Below are 19,564 nucleotides of genomic sequence, written 5' to 3' on the forward strand. Positions count from 1 at the left end.
TGGTCAAATGACTCTGACCTACTAATCCTCTTAAGAAGACCACCTCCAATACAAACATTTCAGAATGCTTATTTTTCTACTGAAATAGGGGGGCCACCTCTGGAATGGCTGGCAGAGGGCCCTGTGGGAAGAGGCGAGGTCAGAACAAACACTGCCCTCGCTGCAAAAATCCAACTCAGTTTCTCTGAGAACTGAGCGTCAGTCTGCTCAAACTGTGCACATACATTTGAACTCGCTGGTGACCCAGTTACCCTGAGCCTCTTCAACTAGCACCGATTTACACGAGTCCCTCAGGGGTAGCCTCTGCCATCTGTATGGGTCACAGGATCACATCTAAGTCCAAACTGTCAACACCTCTTGCATAACAAAATACCATCCTTTTGCTAAGTTCCTTTCTGGTGGCTCTTGCCTTTGCTAATGTGGACTCTTAAAAATTGACTCCAACTCATACCCCCCCACCCCACCCTGCAGGCTCCCTGGCAAGGCCGAGCCATCAGAGGTCTCCAGCCTTCCAGGACCTCCTGCTCTGTGCCAAGCCCCGCTTCTTCAGGAAGGGCCAAAATTCTCTCCCAGCTGAGGGACGCTAACTTTCCCCTGGGTTCCTTCAGACTCTGAATAAAGCCCAGTCTTCTCTACTGGAAGCACATGTGTGTCCCCCTTTCTCAGGCACTGCACCCCCTTTTCTAGTTCCCTCACACCCTCGAAGTCACCAGGGAGAGTAAAGTTTCCTTTAAACAAACTTCAGTCCACTGCACTGTTAATTTTGCAGATGTGATAACAGTACCTTGAACTAAATATTAAATGTTTAAAAAAGGAATCCTTATCTTTTAAAGATGCATCCTGAAATATTGACGAATATTCAAAATGACACAGGATTAGGGAAGAGGGTAGAGGCACAGAAACAAGACTGAGCTGATAGCTGGTGACAAGTATGTGCCGGCTCCTGAGACTTCTGTCCGCTTCTGTTTATGTCATAAATTTTCCATAACAACAAAAGGATTTTAAAAAATCCCATCCTTGGGGTTCTGTAGCATCCCTGAGTCCAACTGTCCTACCTGAGGATTTTACCTGGACCTCTTTCAACTGACACATTTAGTGAGCAACAACTCCACACAAGGTACTGCTGAAGCTGCAAAGTAGAAGCCACTGGCCTGCGTGCAACAAGCTCTCGGGATGCAGAGGCTGGTCCTCTATTTTGACAAAATCCTCAAGGCCTCATTTCTCAAATTGGGCATAGGTTTTTCTCTCTCCAAACACCAAGGTGGGCACGTGGAATGGAGTGAGCTCAGCTCCCTGTCCTGGCATCGCTGAGGGGAAATCTTAACTGCCCCTCATTCCTCCCTTGGTCTGGATGAGGTGGCCCAGGTGTGAGTCAAGGCAGAGGAGAGTCTGAGGGGAAGGGAGGCTGACCCATCCATGTTTTGGAGGGGTAGGGTGAGGTCAACCCCCCTGTCCTGCAACCTGAGAGCCAAGGACCAAGGGCCAGGACACGTCATGCCTCCCACCTGGGCCAGAAGCTTGGAGGGAACTGCTGAGATCACAAAGGGCTCCAGGCCTGAACACCTGAAGGCTGGACACTGCCTAATCCAAAGGACTCAAAACCAGAAACCGACTTCTCCTCCAAACTAGACATAGATCTGTTTATCTGTTCAGAGGGCTGTGTGGCATTCATGCTCTTGGAGCCCCGAATTCACAGCCAAAGCAAGCAGGGAATTCCCACCTTGAGCTGCTGACCCATCAAAGAGCAATGGCTCCCCTCCTGGGGTACCGTTAAATGTTCATCCCGGGGCCACCACAGAAACAAAAGCCAACCCCTCTGGTCAGCAACACCCTTCACCACTATCAGTTTCAATGACCAACAGTTCACACCCACTGTCCCACTCTCTCAGTCAAGGTGAGGACGATGAAGAGAGAGTCTCTGATGAGTGAAGGGTATAGCACTCCCAATACGGACATAATCCCTCTTCTTAGGTGGAGAAAAAGGCTGCACCTATACCTAGAAGAAAGGGGACAAGAATTCAGATAGAAGTGCACCTGGTGAACGCCCCACACCATCCCTTTTGTCTCTGTGGTTCCAGTGAATTAAAAAAAAAAATACGTGGTAGGGACTTCCTTGGTGGCGCAGTGGTTAAGAATCCGCCTGCCAAGGCAGGGGACACGGGTTCGATCCCTGGTCCGGGAAGATCCCACATGCCGGGGAGCAACTAAGCCCATGTGCCACAACTACTGAGCCTGTGCTCTAGACCCCGCGAGCCACAACTACTGAAGCCTACGTGCCTAGAGCCCATGCTCCGCAACAAGAGAAGCCACCACAATGAGAAGCTCACACATTGTAACAGAGTAGCTCCCGCTTGCCGCAACTAGAGAAAAAGCCCACGTGCAGCAACGAAGACCCAAAGCAGCCAAAAAAATACATGGTAGTAAAACAGAATTAAACCCCCATTCCAACTAAAACAACATTGTAAATGTCAACTATATTTCAATTAAAAAAATTTTTTAAACCCATTCCATGGAAAACACAGAATTTGGAAATGGGGGAAGCAAGGCAGCTGCAGCAAGCCATCCAGGAGTCTGAGCAGACCATGTTTCTCAAAATGAGATCCATGGGGGGCCAGCAGGAGCGCTGTATGAAATGCATATTAAAAATGGGGACTTTTTTTTTTTTTTTTTTTTTGTGGTACACGGGCCTCTCACTGTTGTGGCCTCTCCTGTTGCGGAGCACAGGCTCCGGACGCGCAGCCTCAGCAGCCATGGCTCACGGGCCCAGCTGCTCCGTGGCATGTGGGATCTTCCCAGACCGGGGCACGAACCCGCGTCCCCTGCATCGGCAGGCGGACTCTCAACCACTGCGCCACCAGGGAAGCCCGGGACCATTTTTAATGGGCACCATCTGATCATCTCATCAGAATCTTGGTGGTCCTCCCCTAAGAATTTTAATGCACTCACCCCAGCAGCCTTTGTGCCCACCAAAGTTAGAGAGAAGTTTTTCAGGGTGTGTGTGTGCATGTGTGTGTGTGTTGTTTAATCCATGCCACTCAATATTTTACTAACTTAATGAGCTTACAAGAGACCTCATTATACCTTCTGACCAGCTAAGTGGATGGGGTTCCTCCTCCTTGGGACTAAGGGGTCCAAGGGTTAATAGCTTGAATGTGGCTATGTTTTCCCTTTGTCCTGAGACAAGCACACCCCTGTCCCCACCCAGCCTCTGGGGGTGACCACGGGAGAAGCCATGGCTCAGTGCTTGCAGGGATTTTCTGAGCACTAAGGAACAGTTCTCCCCAACAAGTCAGAAACCCCCAGTTTAGGTAGCCATTCCTTCGAATGGGAAGAGTGCTGAGTGGACCAAGGCAAGACCACCATTTCTCCAGGCCACTTGCCTGCTGAGGCACAAAGGCAGCAGGTTTTCCAGGAGCTGATCCAGAGCTAGATTACCCCCCACCACTCCCCAGGGACTTATTTCTACCTTGGGGGACCATGGCCAATAGGGACAGCAGGAAAGCCTTCCAAGTCCTAACTTTTAGAGGATTTTCATCTTGAAGCAATAGGATGGCAGGGTGCCCAGATGGTCTTTAGGGTCAGCAGCCCCTAGGGCCACCAGCCACAAACAGCCCCCTCACCCCCTGCTCAAACGCCGCCTTGGTTGCCCTAAGGGCAGAATCTGGGCTGCCTGGGATAATTCCAAGTGCTGGGCTGTGATATCAGAATAGGGCTATGACCTCAAGGTGGGGGCAGGTCAGCCTGGGGGAGCAGGGCAGGAGAGAGAGAGAGCCCCTGAGGAGCTGGATTAGCCCCCCTGGAGGTAAGGCCCAAGAGAGAGAGGTGTCCGGCTCTGGGTTCACTGCTCTCAGCCTCCTGGAGCCCCCACTGGGAGGCGGACCTGAAGATATGAAAATGATTCTGAGAGGTAGGTTGCATGCCAGCCGAACTTCTGGTGCTTCCTTACTCACTGATTTAGGAGCAAGGAAAGCAAACAAACTACCCTCTAGCTCCCCCCTGTGTCAAGTGAAAGGATACTCTCTATTTTCTGACAGAAGTTCCACTTTGGACCACACCCACCCAAGTGGGCTGAGCATCAAAGTCCCCCAGGATGCGGCTAAATGCAGGTAGATGAAATGTAGGACGCCCTTTACACTGAATTACAATAAACAAATTTCAGTGTAAGTATGTCCCAACTATTGCATGGGACACATTTACACTAAAATATCTGTGTATGTTTGAAGTGCAAATGAAAGTTGGTGACCTGACCTTTTATTTACTAAATCTGGCAATCCTATCCAGGAAGATTTTTTTTTAATGCAGGTGCCTGCCCCCCGCTCCCCACCCCCCCCATCCCCAATGCTCTCATTCATTCAGATTTATCCCTGCAGGGAGACCTGGGAACCTGTATTATTTTAAAGTTGCCAAGGTGACTATTATCAATAACTACTGCTGACTTTTCTTGAGCATTTGACAAGTCATGTGCTAAGTTCGTTTCATGCACTGTCTAAGATAGTCCTCACAGCACCTCTAAGGGGTGGTTCTATGATTAAGCCTGCTTTACAGAGGAGAGAAAGAGGCAACAGACAGCAAGCACCTCACCCAAGGTCACACAGTTACTAAGCCATGGTTTGAACCCAGGAAACGTGGCTCCCACTGACTTAGAAATCTTTGAATTGGAAGGACGTTGGGAGGCACACAGTCAAAGCCTCTGGTGGACTGACGGACAGGGAATCTGAGGCTCCGGGAACTCATGCTCACACTAACTAGCACACCACTGTGCATGCGCATGAGGGGCTGAGCCCGGTGGCAGAGAGCAAGCATCTAGCCCAGGCAGGGGGCCAGCTCAGGGAGGGTTTCCATAATGGCCTCTCCTTGAAGGGGAAGCAGACCTAAGGGGAAGCAGGGTGTGGGAAGGGGCTGGGTGCTAACGAAGAGGGTTTGTAAGCAGGAGGCTCAGCTTCCAAGCCAGCCTGACAGCAAGACGGTGTGCCAATGAGGAGAGGGAAAGCTGGACAGGTCTGTAGGGCAGGGAGAACCAAGAAGAGACAGAAGTCAAAACTGCATTTTACTTTCAAATGAACACACAGCAATTCTTTTGTTGCTGCACAGTTCTATGCTTTTTTTTTTTTTTTTTCTCGTCTTGTGGGATCTTAGTTTTCCGACCAGGGACTGAACTCAGGCCAGGGCAGGCCGAGTCCAAACCACTGGACCACTAGGGAATTCGCCAGTTCTATGCATTTTAACGCATGTATAGATTCATGACACAGCTTCACCATAGGACACAGAACAATTCCATCACCCCCAAAACACTTCCTCATACTACAACTTTGTATCACTCCCTCCCTTCACCCCTCACCCTTGGCAACCACTGACCTGCTCTACATCTCTAGTTTCTGCCTTTTCCAGAGTGTCATATAAATGGAATCATACAACTTTTTGAGAATGGCTTCTTTCACTCAGCATAATGCCTCTGAGATCCATCCAAGTTATTGTACGCATCAATAGTTCATTCATTGTGACTGCCGAATAGCGTTCCATTCAATGGATGTACCAGGGTTTGTTCAATCCACTGAAGGACATCTGAGAAGTTTCCAGTACTTTGCTATTAAAAATAATGCTGCTATGGGACTTCCCTGGTGGCACAGTGGTTAAGAGTCTGCCTGCCAATGCAGGGGACATGGGTTCAATCCCTGGTCCAGGAAGATCCCACATGCCAAGGAGCAACTAAGCCTATGTGCCACAACTACTGAGCCCACGTGCCACAACTGCTGAAGCCCGAGGGCCTAGAGCCCTTGCTCTGCAACAAGAGAAGCCACCGCAATGAGAAGTCTGTGCACCGCAACGAAAAGTAGCCCCCACTCGCCGCAACTAAAGAAAGCCTGAGCACAGCAACGAAGACCCAACACAGACAATAATTAATTAATTAATTAAAAATAATGCTGCTATGAACATTTGTGTACAGGTTTTTGTGTGAACATAAGTTGCCATTTCTCTAGGATAAATATGCAAGGGTGTAGTTCCTGGGTCATATAGTAATTGCATGTTTAGTTTTTTAAGAAACTGCCAAAATGTTTTCCAGAGTGGCTGTACCATTTTACGTTCCCACCAGTAACTTATGATGGATCCTCACCAGCATTTAGTATTATCGCTATTTTTAATTTTAGCTGTTCTAATAATGTGTAGTGATATCTCACAGTGATCTTAATTTGTATTTCTCTAACAGCTAATGATAATGAACACCTTTTCATGTGCTTATTTGCCATCTGTGTCTTCTCTTCAGTGAAATTATTTGTGCTTCATGACACCAAAAGGAGAGGAATCCTACCAAGTCTCACTGACACGTAGCATGTGTTACTTTGAGTTGTACCTGAATGTCTGTTCTGTGACCTTACCCAGAAGGCTAACCTCTTGGGAACACAAGACATGTGGTGCATCTCTAGCCTCTGACCACGCCTAAAGGACATGAAATGAAGGAATGTGTGCCTGAGGCTGCTCCCTCAGGGGTCCCAGACTCTCCTAGAGGAAGTGCAGGCTAGCAATCCCTAGCACTGTCAGCTGAGTTAACAGTACTTCCGTACCAGCTGCAAAAGAAACCCCTGCTGCTGGCTGTCCCAGGAAAATTGTTCCAGAATGATGAATCCAGTAGGTGCTACCTGCTACATTATTTTCAAGAAGTTCCTAAAAATGAGGCAATGATTGATTGATTGATTGATTTTACTTAGAAGCTACTAAGAGGAAGCTAGTTCTTCCACAACCAGCAATGTCCCTGCACTTGGCCAATGGGGTTGTCCCGAGTCCAGCCACAACACCAGCTACATCATTTGCTACAAGCATCCAAACTGAGACCACAGGTCCTGCTGGGGGTCTCAATGCAGCCCATACCTGAGATGCCCCCAAACACCCTCCTTCACTAGGAAATGGAGTGGTACCCTGGGGACCCCTGGCCAAGCTCAGCATCACTGCTGACACACCCAAGCCACAGAGTGCTGACCCCAAGAAAAAGAGTCATCATGGAGGGACCCATGCTCCAAATGGGTGAGACTAAAAGAGAAGGTCAGACTGATAGTCAATGACCTTCCATGTGCACTGAGAAGCTAGTGCTGGGGGAGAGACCCCAATGCAGGGAGACTGAGTATGGGGCACAATGACTGATGTCACTAGCCCCTCCACCTGCTTTGTGCTAGAGCTCCTTCCACAGGACTCACTATCTCCTGGACCAGCCTTGGAGACAATCCTGGAGAACAGGGGCTGTGACTCCTTCTCACCTGGGGCCCTGCCTCTTTAAAAAACACACAGGTCTAGGATTCCCTGGTGGCACAGTGGTTGAGAATCCACCTGCCAATGCAGGGGATATGGGTTCGAGCCCTGGTCCGGGAAGATCCCACATGCTGCGGAGCAACTAAGCCCATGCGCCACAACTACTGAGCCTGTGCTCTAGAGCCCATGTGCCACAACTACTGATCCCGTGTGCCGCAACTACTGAAGACCACGCGCCTAGAGCCCGTGCTCCACGAGAGAAACCGCCACAATGAGAAGCCCGCACACTGTAACAAAGAGTAGCTCCCGCTCACTGCAACTAGAGAAAGCCCGCGCGCAATGAAGACCTAACACAGCCTAAAATAAATAAGTAAAATAAATTAATTTATATTAAAAAAAAAACCCACACAGGTCTATATAAACACACACCTTGTGCTTATAACTTCAAAAGGATCACAGCTTCCCACTCCTCCCCTCTGTATGTGTGGACCCAGTTTTCACCCATCAGAAACCTGCTATTGCTCTGGGCGGGCAAGGCTCTAAGGAGGCCAGCATTCTTACACAGGGCCGCAGGCATCTACTGGTACGACCCAGGTGGGAGGCAGAGTGACAGTGTCTCAGAATTAGAAATGCACAGTCCCACCGACCCAGCAACCCCCCTTCCTGGGACGTATGTTTCATTTATTCTTGTACACACCTGAAATGAAATGCAAGGTTACTCACTGCAGCGTGGCAGGTCATAGCAAATTAAAGAAACAACCTAAATGTTCATCAACAGGCTATAGGTTACATAAACTAGGGTACATTCGTACAATGAAGTACTGTACTGTTGTAAAAACAAGGAGGAAGCTTTTTATGTATTTATAGGAAAAAATTCCAAGATATACTATTGCCAAATGGAAAAAAAGCAAGGTGGGGGACTGAATTTCCTATAAGTACTTATTTGAATACACATGTAAACACATAAGATACTGGTAGCTCTGGTTGCCCCTGGGTGGGAGAACAGGGTGGGTAGCTGGGGATAAGAGTCAAGGGCAGACTTCACTGCATATGCTTTGAAACCATTGGTTTATGAATCTTATAAAGACAATACATATTTTTTAAAATGTATTAAAGTAAAAAATAAAATGTCTTGCTCAGGACTTCTGAGCTGACCCTCCCTCTTGGCAAAGACAGCATCTCTGGCTAAATGGTTTTCAATCTCCAAATGGACCTCGAAAAAAGTCTGGCCTGAGGCACAAGTGCACCATCCTGGCCTCCCACCTTGACTCTGCTTCTGGAACTGACTCACTGCAGCAACCGAAAGTTCTGCTGAAGCCCAGGAACCAGACTTGTCCAAAGAAAGACACACACAGCCCTGCCCACCTCAACATTTCCATCCCGAGAACTGCCAGCCACCCTGACCACCTAACATCCCACTGTTGAGGACGCACGGAGCTGAGTGGGAAGGGCAAACACGCACCCTGACCTTCCGAGGTTGGTCTGAACTAGCCTGGTCACCACTGGCCTCCAAACACTTTCAGTTCCCACTCTCTCCAGACCCACGACCCTGCACGTACTCCCGCTGCACCAAGCACTCGCTACCTGACTGGCTGCTCATCAAGCGGACAGCCTTGGCCTTGGCCAGCTCCAGGGCGGTGATCCACTGCTGCCGCTCCACCTCTGAACCGGCCTTGAGGTGGTAGGTCCTGCCCCCACTGGTCAGCACGATACCGCAAGAGTCCTCCGTGTCAAAGTGCGCAGTGAACAGGTTGATGGTGCCACGGCAGGTGTGGGCCATTTCACCCTGATTTCTGTGGGATGCAAGAGAAGGGATGGGGTGAGGCTCCCAAACTCAATAGTTCTAGACTGAATAAAAGCCTCAAGGCACATCCTTGGAATCTCAGACGCTTGGAGCTGGCACAGGAGATGGGAAATAAGCCCTCTCGGGATTGACTGGTAGGGGCTTGGCTTGTTGGGGGGGCGGGTCTCAGTGGGGAGAGTGGCAGAGGATGCCACCATTCTCCTCTGGCCCCAGGAGATGAAGGCAATGGCTGGGCTGACACAGTACCCCTTGCGACAAGGAACTGACCCTTGGCTGGTTACAAGGTCATGGAGCTAATGGTACCAAGGTAAGGGGAAGCGGAGGTGACTAAAGTGTGGGCCATTTCCAACTGTGACCAGTGTCTGAAAAGTGAGATCCAACTATCATGACTGGATCTACTTAACTCACTCCTTTAGACACTCAAAGGAAATTCAGACACCACTCTTCCCCCACCCTCCCCCACGACGTACCAAAGCTCTTTCCACAGAGGATGTGGGAAAAGGAAGAGCAACTGGTCAGCACGTAACCCTGCCAGTGCCGGAGCTCATTTGGCACTTCTGCTGCTCTTTAATGCTCACTTACACTCCCTGGCTGTTCATCATCTGTTATTACTTCCTTGACTCTTCTACCAGTTCCAAAGTCAGATGACTTGACACTCAGGAAGACATTTATCTTTCATTTGAACTACTGTTTCTGATTCTCTCCTGCTTTGTTTACATTCCTTAGGGAAGATGATATGCAGTTGACCCTTGAACAACATCAGGGGTTAGAAGCACCCAACCCCCTGTGCAGTTGAAAATATGCATGGTGCTAGCAGAGAGTGAAGAGGGTTCAGAAGGGGTGGTGGAGGAAGAAGAGGATGAATGTCGATCACAGCATCAGGACCAGCCACAGCAGCACCGAAGGAGACTGTTTCACAACCTTCTTGCTTCAGTCTTCCAGGCGACCCCAGCTGGCCACCAGGAAGGGGACCCTGTCGCTGACTAGACTCGCCACGTCCCCTCCCAGGGAAGGGGTCAACGTGTCTTTGTTCTCTCAGAGGGTGGTGGTCCCCCCATTGCAGTGGGAGAGCAGATACCAATGAAGGCATGCGCGGACCTGAGTAGCGCAAGGTGTGGAGCGTGCTGGATACAAACCTTGTGCACCTCCCCAGATTCCCTCGACCACCTTCTCTGTCAGTCGGTGCCTCCTCCTTGCCCAACTGTCCCTCCACTTCTGGACTCTCATAAAATGACAGTGGGAAACGGGAGATGGGAGTGAATGGGGCAGATACATCCTCCCTCCACTTGCGCCTCTGCGGACTGCTGAGTGGTGTGTTTTCTCCTCGTGTGTCTTCTGGAGGAGTATGTGCGCCAGGCCCACTGTGTCTCTGCCGCTCGCTGTGAAGCGACATCCAGCAAAGGAAACGCACTGCATCATTGTCACTTCCATCTTCCCACTCCCCATTTCTGCTTCACTGCCCTTCGACTGCATCTCTCAAAGTGTCAACTCTCTTTTTTTTTTAACATCTTTATTGGAGTATAATTGCTTTACAATGGTGTGTTAGTTTCTGCTTTATAACAAAGTGAATCCGCTATACATATACATATATCCCCATATCTCCTCCCTCTTTCGTCTCCCTCACACCCTCCCTATCCCACCCCTCTAGGTGGTCACAAAGCACCAAGCTGATCTCCCTATGCTACGCGGCTGCTTCCCACGAGCTATCTATTTTACATTTGGTAGTGTATATATGTCCATGCCACGCTCTCACTTCGTCCCAGCTTACCCTTCCCCCTCCCCGTGTCCTCAAGTCCATTCTCTACATCTGCGTCCTTATTCCTGTCCTGCCCCTAGGTTCTTCAGAACCACTTTTTTTTTTTTTTAGATTCCATATATATGTGTTAGCATACGGTATTTGTTTTTCTCTTTCTGACTTACTTCACTCTGTATGACAGACTCTAGGTCCAACCACCTCACTACAAATAACTCAATTTCATTTCTTTTTATGGCTGAGTAATATTCCATTGTATATATGTGCCACATCTTCTTTATCCATTCATCTGTGGATGGAAAGTGTCAACTCTTTAATCCTTGCCTTGGGCTATGCGTTCTGGAGGACCTTCTCACACACAAAAAAATGTCCACGGGCAAGAAAAAAAATTGACAGGCAACAAGTTTTAACTCAGACACATAGAAAGACAAAGGCTACTAATTTGGAGCAAAGCACTCAGCCTTGTATGAGACTTCTGTTCAATGCTTGCTCAAGCTGACTCTGATTCACTTGGTAAATTCCTCTCTGATCTTCTAAATTCTAATTTGGCAAGTACTTCCTATGGGTTACCATATACAGGAATTGTGCTAGAAACTGGAGAGGTGGTAGATATAAAGGTAAATAAGACACATTTTCTGGCCTCAGAGAACATTCCACTTTGTGAAAGAGGCAGGCCCATAAATTGCAAGGTAGTATTTAATAAGCAGAGGGAAATAAATTCAAAACAAAGGGGTGTTCGCTTTATAAAAATTCATTGTTACACTCTTGTAATTTACCTATTTTTCTATGTGTCTGTTACACACATACAATATATTGTATGCTACATACATATCGGTTGTCAGTTAAAAGTTGGCTTTAAAATCAAAATGAAAGGATAAGCTGCCGGTGGTTAGATCTCAGGAAACAGAATGACCCTTTCTTGTCCTAGAGGGGTCAAGGCGTACACTGGAGCAGTGTCTCAAACAGTGAGGGACTCTGCCCAAGCACAGACTAGGAGGAGGGTCAGGCTAACCCAGAGCAGCGGCATGGGGGCTGTGGCTCTGGGAAAGCCCAGGGATCCGGAGCAGCCAAAGGAGAGGGTCCAGCCAAGGCCTGGGTTGATGATGGGCATAAAAGTGAACTAAATTGTGTCCCCCAGGGAGATTTATTGAAGTCCTAACCCCCAGCACCTGTGAATGTGGCCTTATTTGGAAATATGGTTTTTGAAGATATAATCAAGTTAAGATGAGGTCATTAGGGTGGGCCGTAGTCCAATAAGACTGGTGTCCTTATAAGAAGAGGAACAGACACAGAAACAGGAGGGAGGCAGAGATGGGAGTGATGCATCTACAAGCCAGGGAATGCCAAGGATCACCAGTCAACATCAGAGGCCAGGCAGGCCTGGGAGAGACTCTCCTCCAGGGTCTTCAGAGAGAGTACAGCCCTGCTGACACCTTCACTTTAGACTTCTGGCCTCCACAAGTATGAGACTATACATTTCCTTTGTTTTAAGCCACCCACTTTTTCGTGCTTTATCACAGCAGCCTAGGACCTAAACACAATGGCTGAACAGATGGGTGGAGGAATGACCTTCTGGAACCTCACATGCAGCTGAGCCTGTTCATCAGCTGAGCACACCAACCACAGGGCTGCACCTGGCCCTCCACACAGTTCCCGCCTAGAATACTCAGCACCACGGCACCCGCACGGCTCCTCTCCTTACTGGAGCAGCCCTGCCCCAAAGCTGCCCATCCTGCTCGGAGGTTTCCCCTCTTCCGACACCATAGTGGCTAGACAGCCAAAAACAACCTGCATCAAAGATTCCAAGGAATCAGTTTCCACCGACGACATGCATTCACACAAAACCTAAATGTGGAAGTGAGCAAGAGGAAAGGCACCCATCGTGGTGGCAGGAACTGCGACACAGGGCTTGTGCTCTGGCAGCCCCCAATTCCAGGGCTCCCTGCAGTGGTATCAGCGGTTCACCCCATCACAGCAGAGGTGGTGAGAGTCTGGGGGCCCAGACTGCTCCTGACTCCTTCCAGCCCGCTCCTCCAGCCCTTCCAGCGAGTGGGAAATGACCCCACCCCTGGCCGCACAGCCTTCTCCTCACACTAGCCAGAGTCATGTCTGCTGTGCGTGGCTGAGTCCTGACCCAGGCACCTCCCCAGAGGCTATATCATCTTGGAATGCCATCCTGTGACTGCAAACAAGGTGTGATGTTTGCTGTCTGGGATCCCTAGCAACCAGGCAAATCCTGTGTGTTTGCAGAGGTTTTAAAATCTGGATCTAGAGATGCAAAACATACACTCGGAAAATCCAAGCCACTGATTGGGAGAGTTATTCGCAATAAATGTACCCAACAAAGAACCTGTGTCAAGAAAATACAAAGAACTCCTAAAATCAGTAATAAAGAGGCCAGCAACCCAATTTAAAAATGGGCAAAAGATTTAGGCAGGCACTTTCCAAAAGAGGATATCCAAATGGCTCACGAACGTACAAAGCAGTGCTCAATGTCATCAGTTATCAGTAAACATACACATGCCCCACGATCCAGCAATTCTGCTCCTACAGAACTCCCCACTCGGGATGTGCACACGTGTACATGTTCCAGAACTTCCACAGCATCTTCCTAATAACCGAGAACTGAAAACAACACACACATCTGTCCACACTAGACCGGATAAACAAATGGTGGTATATTTGTTTGGTGGTTTATCCAATGGTGATGTATTATTATACAGCAATGAGAATAAAAGCATTAGAACTGCACATAACAACCTGCGAGAACCTCACAAACATAATGTTGAGCAGAAGTCAGACACCAAGAGGACGTACTGTGTGATTCCACTGATAAAAAGTACAGTAACAGGTAAAAGAAAGCTCTGGGGTGAGAAGTCCAGACAGCAGTTACCCTTGGGGGAGCAGTGACTGGAAGGGGACATGGGGGGACTCCTGGAGGGCTGGTCATGTTTTATTTCTTCAGCGGGGCAGAGCTTATTCAGTGTGTTCATTTTGTGATTTGCCCACTTTCCTCTCTGTATATTGTACTTTATTAAAAGTTTACATTTAAAAGTACAGGAATGGGGGGAATTCCCTGGCAGTCCAGTGGTTAGGACTCCATGCTCTCACTGCCGAAGGCCCGGGTTCAGTCTGTGGTCTGGGAACTAAGATCCCGCAAGTCTTGTGGCCAAAAGAAAAGAAAAGGAATGGGGAGAATTCTTTGCTGGCAGTGGTGGCAGCAGCAACAATTGTTTCTCAGCGGCAGTAGAGGTAGCAGGGTCCCGGTGGCAATGTCCTTGCCGGGATGGTTCTGTGACACGACTTTGAGTCTGGATCCGGCTGCCCAGCCTGCCTTCTTCTCACCTCTCCTCTGAGATCTCTGTTCTGCCTTTCCAGGGATTCTGTGAGCAAATGAAGATCCTTCCAGTAAATACCTTTTTTTTTTTTTTTTGGTTTAACATATCCAGAGCTGGTTTACTGTTATTCTCAATTAAGAACTTGCTGGTACACGTGAGTAGCAGCCACAGAAGGGATGTCGGAAGGTGGGGAGGGCAGTGAGGAAGGTTGTAAGAGACGTGGGCAGGAGAAAACAGCAGAGTTCGGTACTTCTGTCTCTTGAGCCAAGGGGATGCTGTTAGGACCCTTCCAGGTCTAAGTAATGAAGCTCAGCTATTTGTCCTAACTACCCCATCCCGAGGGCTTACCTTAGAAGTGTCTCACACAGGTTAGCCATTTAAAATGTGACAAGAAAGGCAGGAATGTCACCTCTCTGTTCCAGATGCGGAGGGTGAGCCTCGGAAATGTGGGCAGCTCAGTGGAGCTCCCAAAAGGGACCGCGCCACTAGAGTGAGGCCACCCACCCACAGCCCTGCCTCTTACCCACAGGGCCGCACAGACTTGTCCGCCAGGCTTCACATGTGCTCTCAAAAGTCACCAAAGCTGGTGGCTCTATTTAGAAAATGCTTGACATGGCAAGTGTCAGACGTGGCCCATCAAACAGAAGCATCTACAGTGCAGTGTTTGCTTCCAGAGATGAGACTATCACTACGAGATCTGACCCCATTTCATTTTGCTTCTGGCCTCATTCTTCGCCATTTAGAGTTTCCCTTGAGAAATGTTAAATAAATGCTGCTACAAGTTCTACAGGAAGGATATTTCTAGTGTAATTTTTAGAATAAAAACTAAAAAGGAGACTCAGGATCCATCCTCCAGTTACTGAAATTCACGAGGCTACATTTTTACACAAATGGAGGATGACAGTAATTTATAAAAGACAGCACACTTATCAAGACAACTTATATCCAGGTAGTATCTCACTTTCTGTAAGAGTCTGTCACAAACATGAGTCTTTTGATCCTTGCAAGGGTCCAGAAAGTGGGCAAAGCAGACACTGATTTGTTCAGCAAATATTTAGCAAGTATATTCTATATGGCAGTCACCTGTAGGAGGAAATTAGCCTCATTTTATATCCAAGAAAAGAGAGGAGGCCAGAAAAAGGTAAATCATGTGCCCCCATCCATAGAGCTGGTAAACAACAAAGCCAGCACCAGAACTCAGTTTCTCTGCCACCAGCACAGGGCTCTTCTCAAGGAGAAAACTGGGGCTTCCATCCAGAAAAAATGTTCTGCTTTACCCGGTCATTGTTTGTATTTGCCGCTTACAAGCTAGAACATAAGTTCCGTGAGCCACAGACCTGGCCTGTCTTGTCCCCACACACGTGACACACGGTGGGAGCTCAGAGATGTTGGGCTGGCAGAGTGAATTAATGCATGCGTGTTACATGCAGAGGAACAAACCCAGGGAGATGATCCAGGCTCGGCCCACACCGGAAGTTCTGCCAACCTCACATGCTAAAGGTGGAGTAATGGGAGTAACACCACCCCACTCCATCAACATCACTGACTGAAAATCCATTAGACGCTTTTTGCGGTTCCATCAAAATATCAGAATATCATGAACTACTCAGTGACACCTAAGGTGGTTCTTCAGGTTATTAAGTGGAAAGCCTGTCACAGAATATTGCGCAAATGCTTTAGATCTCAAATTTAGACTAAAAAGGTCTTGTCAAGTAGAAAATGGATGAATGTTTTAATGGCTGAAGCAAAAATTAAAACACTGTCTGATGTGGTTCTACATGTGTGTAGAGGAAATATTTAAGACAATTATGCTGTAAATGGGGGAGTGTAAAGGAACTTACAAGGAGGTAGGGTTTCTATACTTCACTAAAACTGGTAAAATGACATCAGCAGACTGTGATAAGTCATGTATATGTAATGTAATATTTAGAAGAACCACTAAAAAAGTTATCCAAAGAGACATACTCAAAAACACTAAAGAATGATTAAACATAGGGTGACCACATGACCCAACAATTCCACTCTGAGGTATACACCCAAGAGAAGTGAAAACATATGCCCACACAAAAACTTGTACACAAACATTTATAATAGCATTATACATAACAGCTAAAAGGTAGAAACAATACCATCAATGAATGAATGGACAAAAAAAGATTCATACAATGGGGTTCAACTTGGTTGAACCTTGAACATTATGGTAAGTGAAAGAAGCCAGGAACAAAATTCCACATATTGTATAATTCCATCCATATTAATGTCCAGAATAGGGAAATACAGGGAGACAGAAAGGATTGGAGTGGTTGTTTAGGACTGGGAGCACACGGCTGGGAGTGCACGGGAGTGGTAGCTAAAGGGTATGGGGTTTCTTTTGAAGATGATGAAGACGTTCTAAAATTGACTTTAGTGATGGTTGTACATATCTGTGAATATATTAAAAACCATTAAGTTGTACACTTTAAATGGATTATTTGCATGGTATGTGAATTATCTCTCAAAGATTAGAACAAGAATAACAGCTGTAATACATTAAAAGACATCAAGTCAAGGAGTTCATAATAAAGCTGAAAAAGTAAGTCATCAGTAACCTTGGAGGGATACTAGGGACCCATTTATTTGTTTGATAATTGGTGAATAAAAGAAAGCATGGGGGGGCTTCCCTGGTGGCGCAGTGGTTGAGAGTCCGCCTGCCGATGCAGGGGACACGGGTTCGTGCCCCGGTCCGGGAAGATCCTACATGCCACGGAGCAGCTGGGCCTGTGAGCCATGGCCGCTGAGCCTGTGCATCCGGAGCCTGTGCTCCGCAACAGGAGAGGCCACAGCAGTGACAGGCCCGTGTACCGCAAAGAAAAAAAAAAAGAAAGCATGGGGCATTTTCCTACCATTTCCATATTAACTAAACCATTGGGTAACCTAATGGTTGATGAGGGGAAGTTTCTCTTTATAGAATTATTCCCTCTAATACCTGAAAAAGGCAATAACAGAATATCAGCGTTTTGCAAACTGTAATAAACTAATGGGTCTAGAAAATTGTCAACAATGGCCTCTGATATTTGTGCTCATATGTGTGTGTGAAAGAGACAGAGAGAGAAGGAGGGAGAGGGGGAAGGGGAGGGAAAGAAATGAAGGAAGGGAGGGAGGGAGGGGGGAGGGGGGAAGGAAGGAAGGAAGGAAGGAAGGAAAGAAGGAAGGAAGGAAGGAAGGAAGGAAGGAAGGAAGGAAGGGGGAAAGAAAGAACCAGCCAATACATGCCCCTCTTCAATATATCCATGAACCATCCTGCCAGTATAATTTAATCTTACTCTGATGGAATCCCTAGCTATCAGTTTACAGGAAATAAAGAAGATAGAAGAGTATGATAAATAACATTATGGAGATGCAATCAGCAAAATCCAGTTTGTGTGAAACTACAGAACAAATGACCCCGTTTCTTCAACAAATAAATTGCAAGGGGAAAAAGAGAAAGAGAGAAGAAGAACCCATAAATCAAGAGAGACTGGGGAGCCCCTTCCCCTTTCCCAGGAGAAACTAAGCTGTGGGGATTCAGACAGTGCAGCTAGGCCCTGTGGCAGAGGGGTTTGGCCAAGACCGCCACCAAGATCAGCAATACCAATGTCAAGATAACTCAGCCAGCACGACTGGTTGCACAGGAACAGAGGAGATTTGGCCAGCGTGACCAGGAGGGTGTTTTCATACAAGGGACTGAGCAAATAAGTAAATATATTGAGGATAATGGGAGCCAGATCTCTTACTGTCAGAGTCTGAAGTTGGAAACATGGAAGAGAAAGGCAAGAAAAAACTACCTCTATCCACAAAGAGAGCCTAGAAGCAATAACGTCCCAATGACAATGAGCCCATCTAGCACTCAGTGTTTGGCTTCTAGATACCATTTTCCACTAAAAGGAACCAGGGCTCATTGGAGAAATGGCAGATTCCAGTACAGAAGAACCAGGATCATTCTGTTGTACAAAAAAAGGAAGGAGGGTTCAAATAGGGAATGTCAAAAGGACACAGGAGCCAGTTTAAAAGGACTCCTCTTACCCAAAACCAGGACAATTTGAGTGTCAAAATAAATGATAATTACAGATAACAACCCATTGGATAATCTAGAAATCCATGGGTTCACACTAATATAAATAAATGGATAAATTAAAAGCTCTTCTTTATAATACAATGCCTATTAATAAATATAGAAGGAATGATGTTATTAGAAAATCACCAATTGGCAACCATCAAAGTAATAATAGGGCTTCCCTGGTGGCGCAGTGGTTGAGAGTCTGCCTGCCGATGCAGGGGACATGGGTTCGTGCCCCGGTCAGGGAAGATCCCACATGCCGCGGAGCGGGCTCGCTGAGCCTATGCTCTGCGATGGGAGAGGCCACAACAGTGAGAGGCCCATGTACTGCAAAAAAAAAAAAAAAAGTAATAATAGATTCAGGCAAGAATCACCAAAGGGTGGTAAAAATCAGTTGGAAGGGACTTCCCTGGTGGTGCAGTAGATAAGACTCTGAGCTCCCAATGCAGGGGGCCCAGGTTTGATCCCTGGTCAGGGAACTAGATCCCACATGCATGCCACAACTAAGGAGCCTGCCTACCACAACTAAGACCCAGTGCAAGCAAATAAATAAATAAATATTTTTTTAAAAATCAGTGGGGAGATTTGTTGACAAACAGGGTTTTACATAGCCTTAAGGTGTCTCCCCATAAAAATACTGTCTAATTAGTCATTAATTAGTAATTATAAAATTAACTTTACAGTGGCGAAACCTGGCAAACACCATCTTAACCAAATGATGATCACTAGTGGTAGGACAAATCAACATCATGTGCCTCCTGATATGATGCACATATCAGGACACATACTGTGAAGGACACAGTATGCATCCTGTGGTATTTCTGCCACAAATGCAGGACTTGAATATAAACATAAGGGAACACCAGGCAATCCCAAATTGAGGCAGATTCTACAAAGTAACTGGCCTGAATTTATCAAAAACGTTTAGGTCATGAAAGACAAGGGAAAATGGAAGACTGTTCCAGACTGAAACTAAAGTGACAAGACACAACAACCAAATGCAATCTATGATCCTGGAGTGGATCTTCTACCTCGAAAGGACATTATTGGGACAACTGGCAAAATATGAACAGGGTCCACGGATTGGATGGTAGTTTGTATCAGTGTTTACAGCGTACCGAAAAAAAAAAAAAAAAAAAACTGAGGAGAAATATCAACAATTGCAATGAATGGACTCTATTTGGATCCTGATTTCTGGAAACTCTAAAAAAATTTTAAACTAATGGGGAAATTTTATTACGGAATTATATGAAATGCATGTAAAAATTTTGAAAATTGTAAAGCACTATAGAATTTAAAGAAACTTTCATTCAATAAATATCTATTGAATGCCTACAAAATTTTTTTTATTAAAG

General features: G+C 47.0%; 1 protein-coding gene across 2 annotated transcripts in view; it reads right to left on the minus strand.

Annotated features, from left to right (window-relative positions):
- Positions 1-19,564, minus strand: part of OSBP2 (oxysterol binding protein 2) — a 139,503-nt gene that overhangs the window by 107,327 nt on the left and 12,612 nt on the right. For both annotated transcript variants that reach the window (XM_027124295.1, XM_027124294.1), the window contains exon 2: positions 8,824-9,032. In XM_027124295.1, coding sequence (XP_026980096.1) covers positions 8,824-9,032 — 209 coding nt within the window. The remainder of the gene's footprint in view (positions 1-8,823; positions 9,033-19,564) is intronic.

The sequence above is a fragment of the Aethalodelphis obliquidens genome, unplaced genomic scaffold (genome assembly GCF_003676395.1).
Source record: "Aethalodelphis obliquidens isolate GAN/ISIS:26980383/991018 unplaced genomic scaffold, ASM367639v1 scaffold28, whole genome shotgun sequence".
In the NCBI taxonomy this organism is placed as follows: domain Eukaryota; kingdom Metazoa; phylum Chordata; class Mammalia; order Artiodactyla; family Delphinidae; genus Aethalodelphis; species Aethalodelphis obliquidens.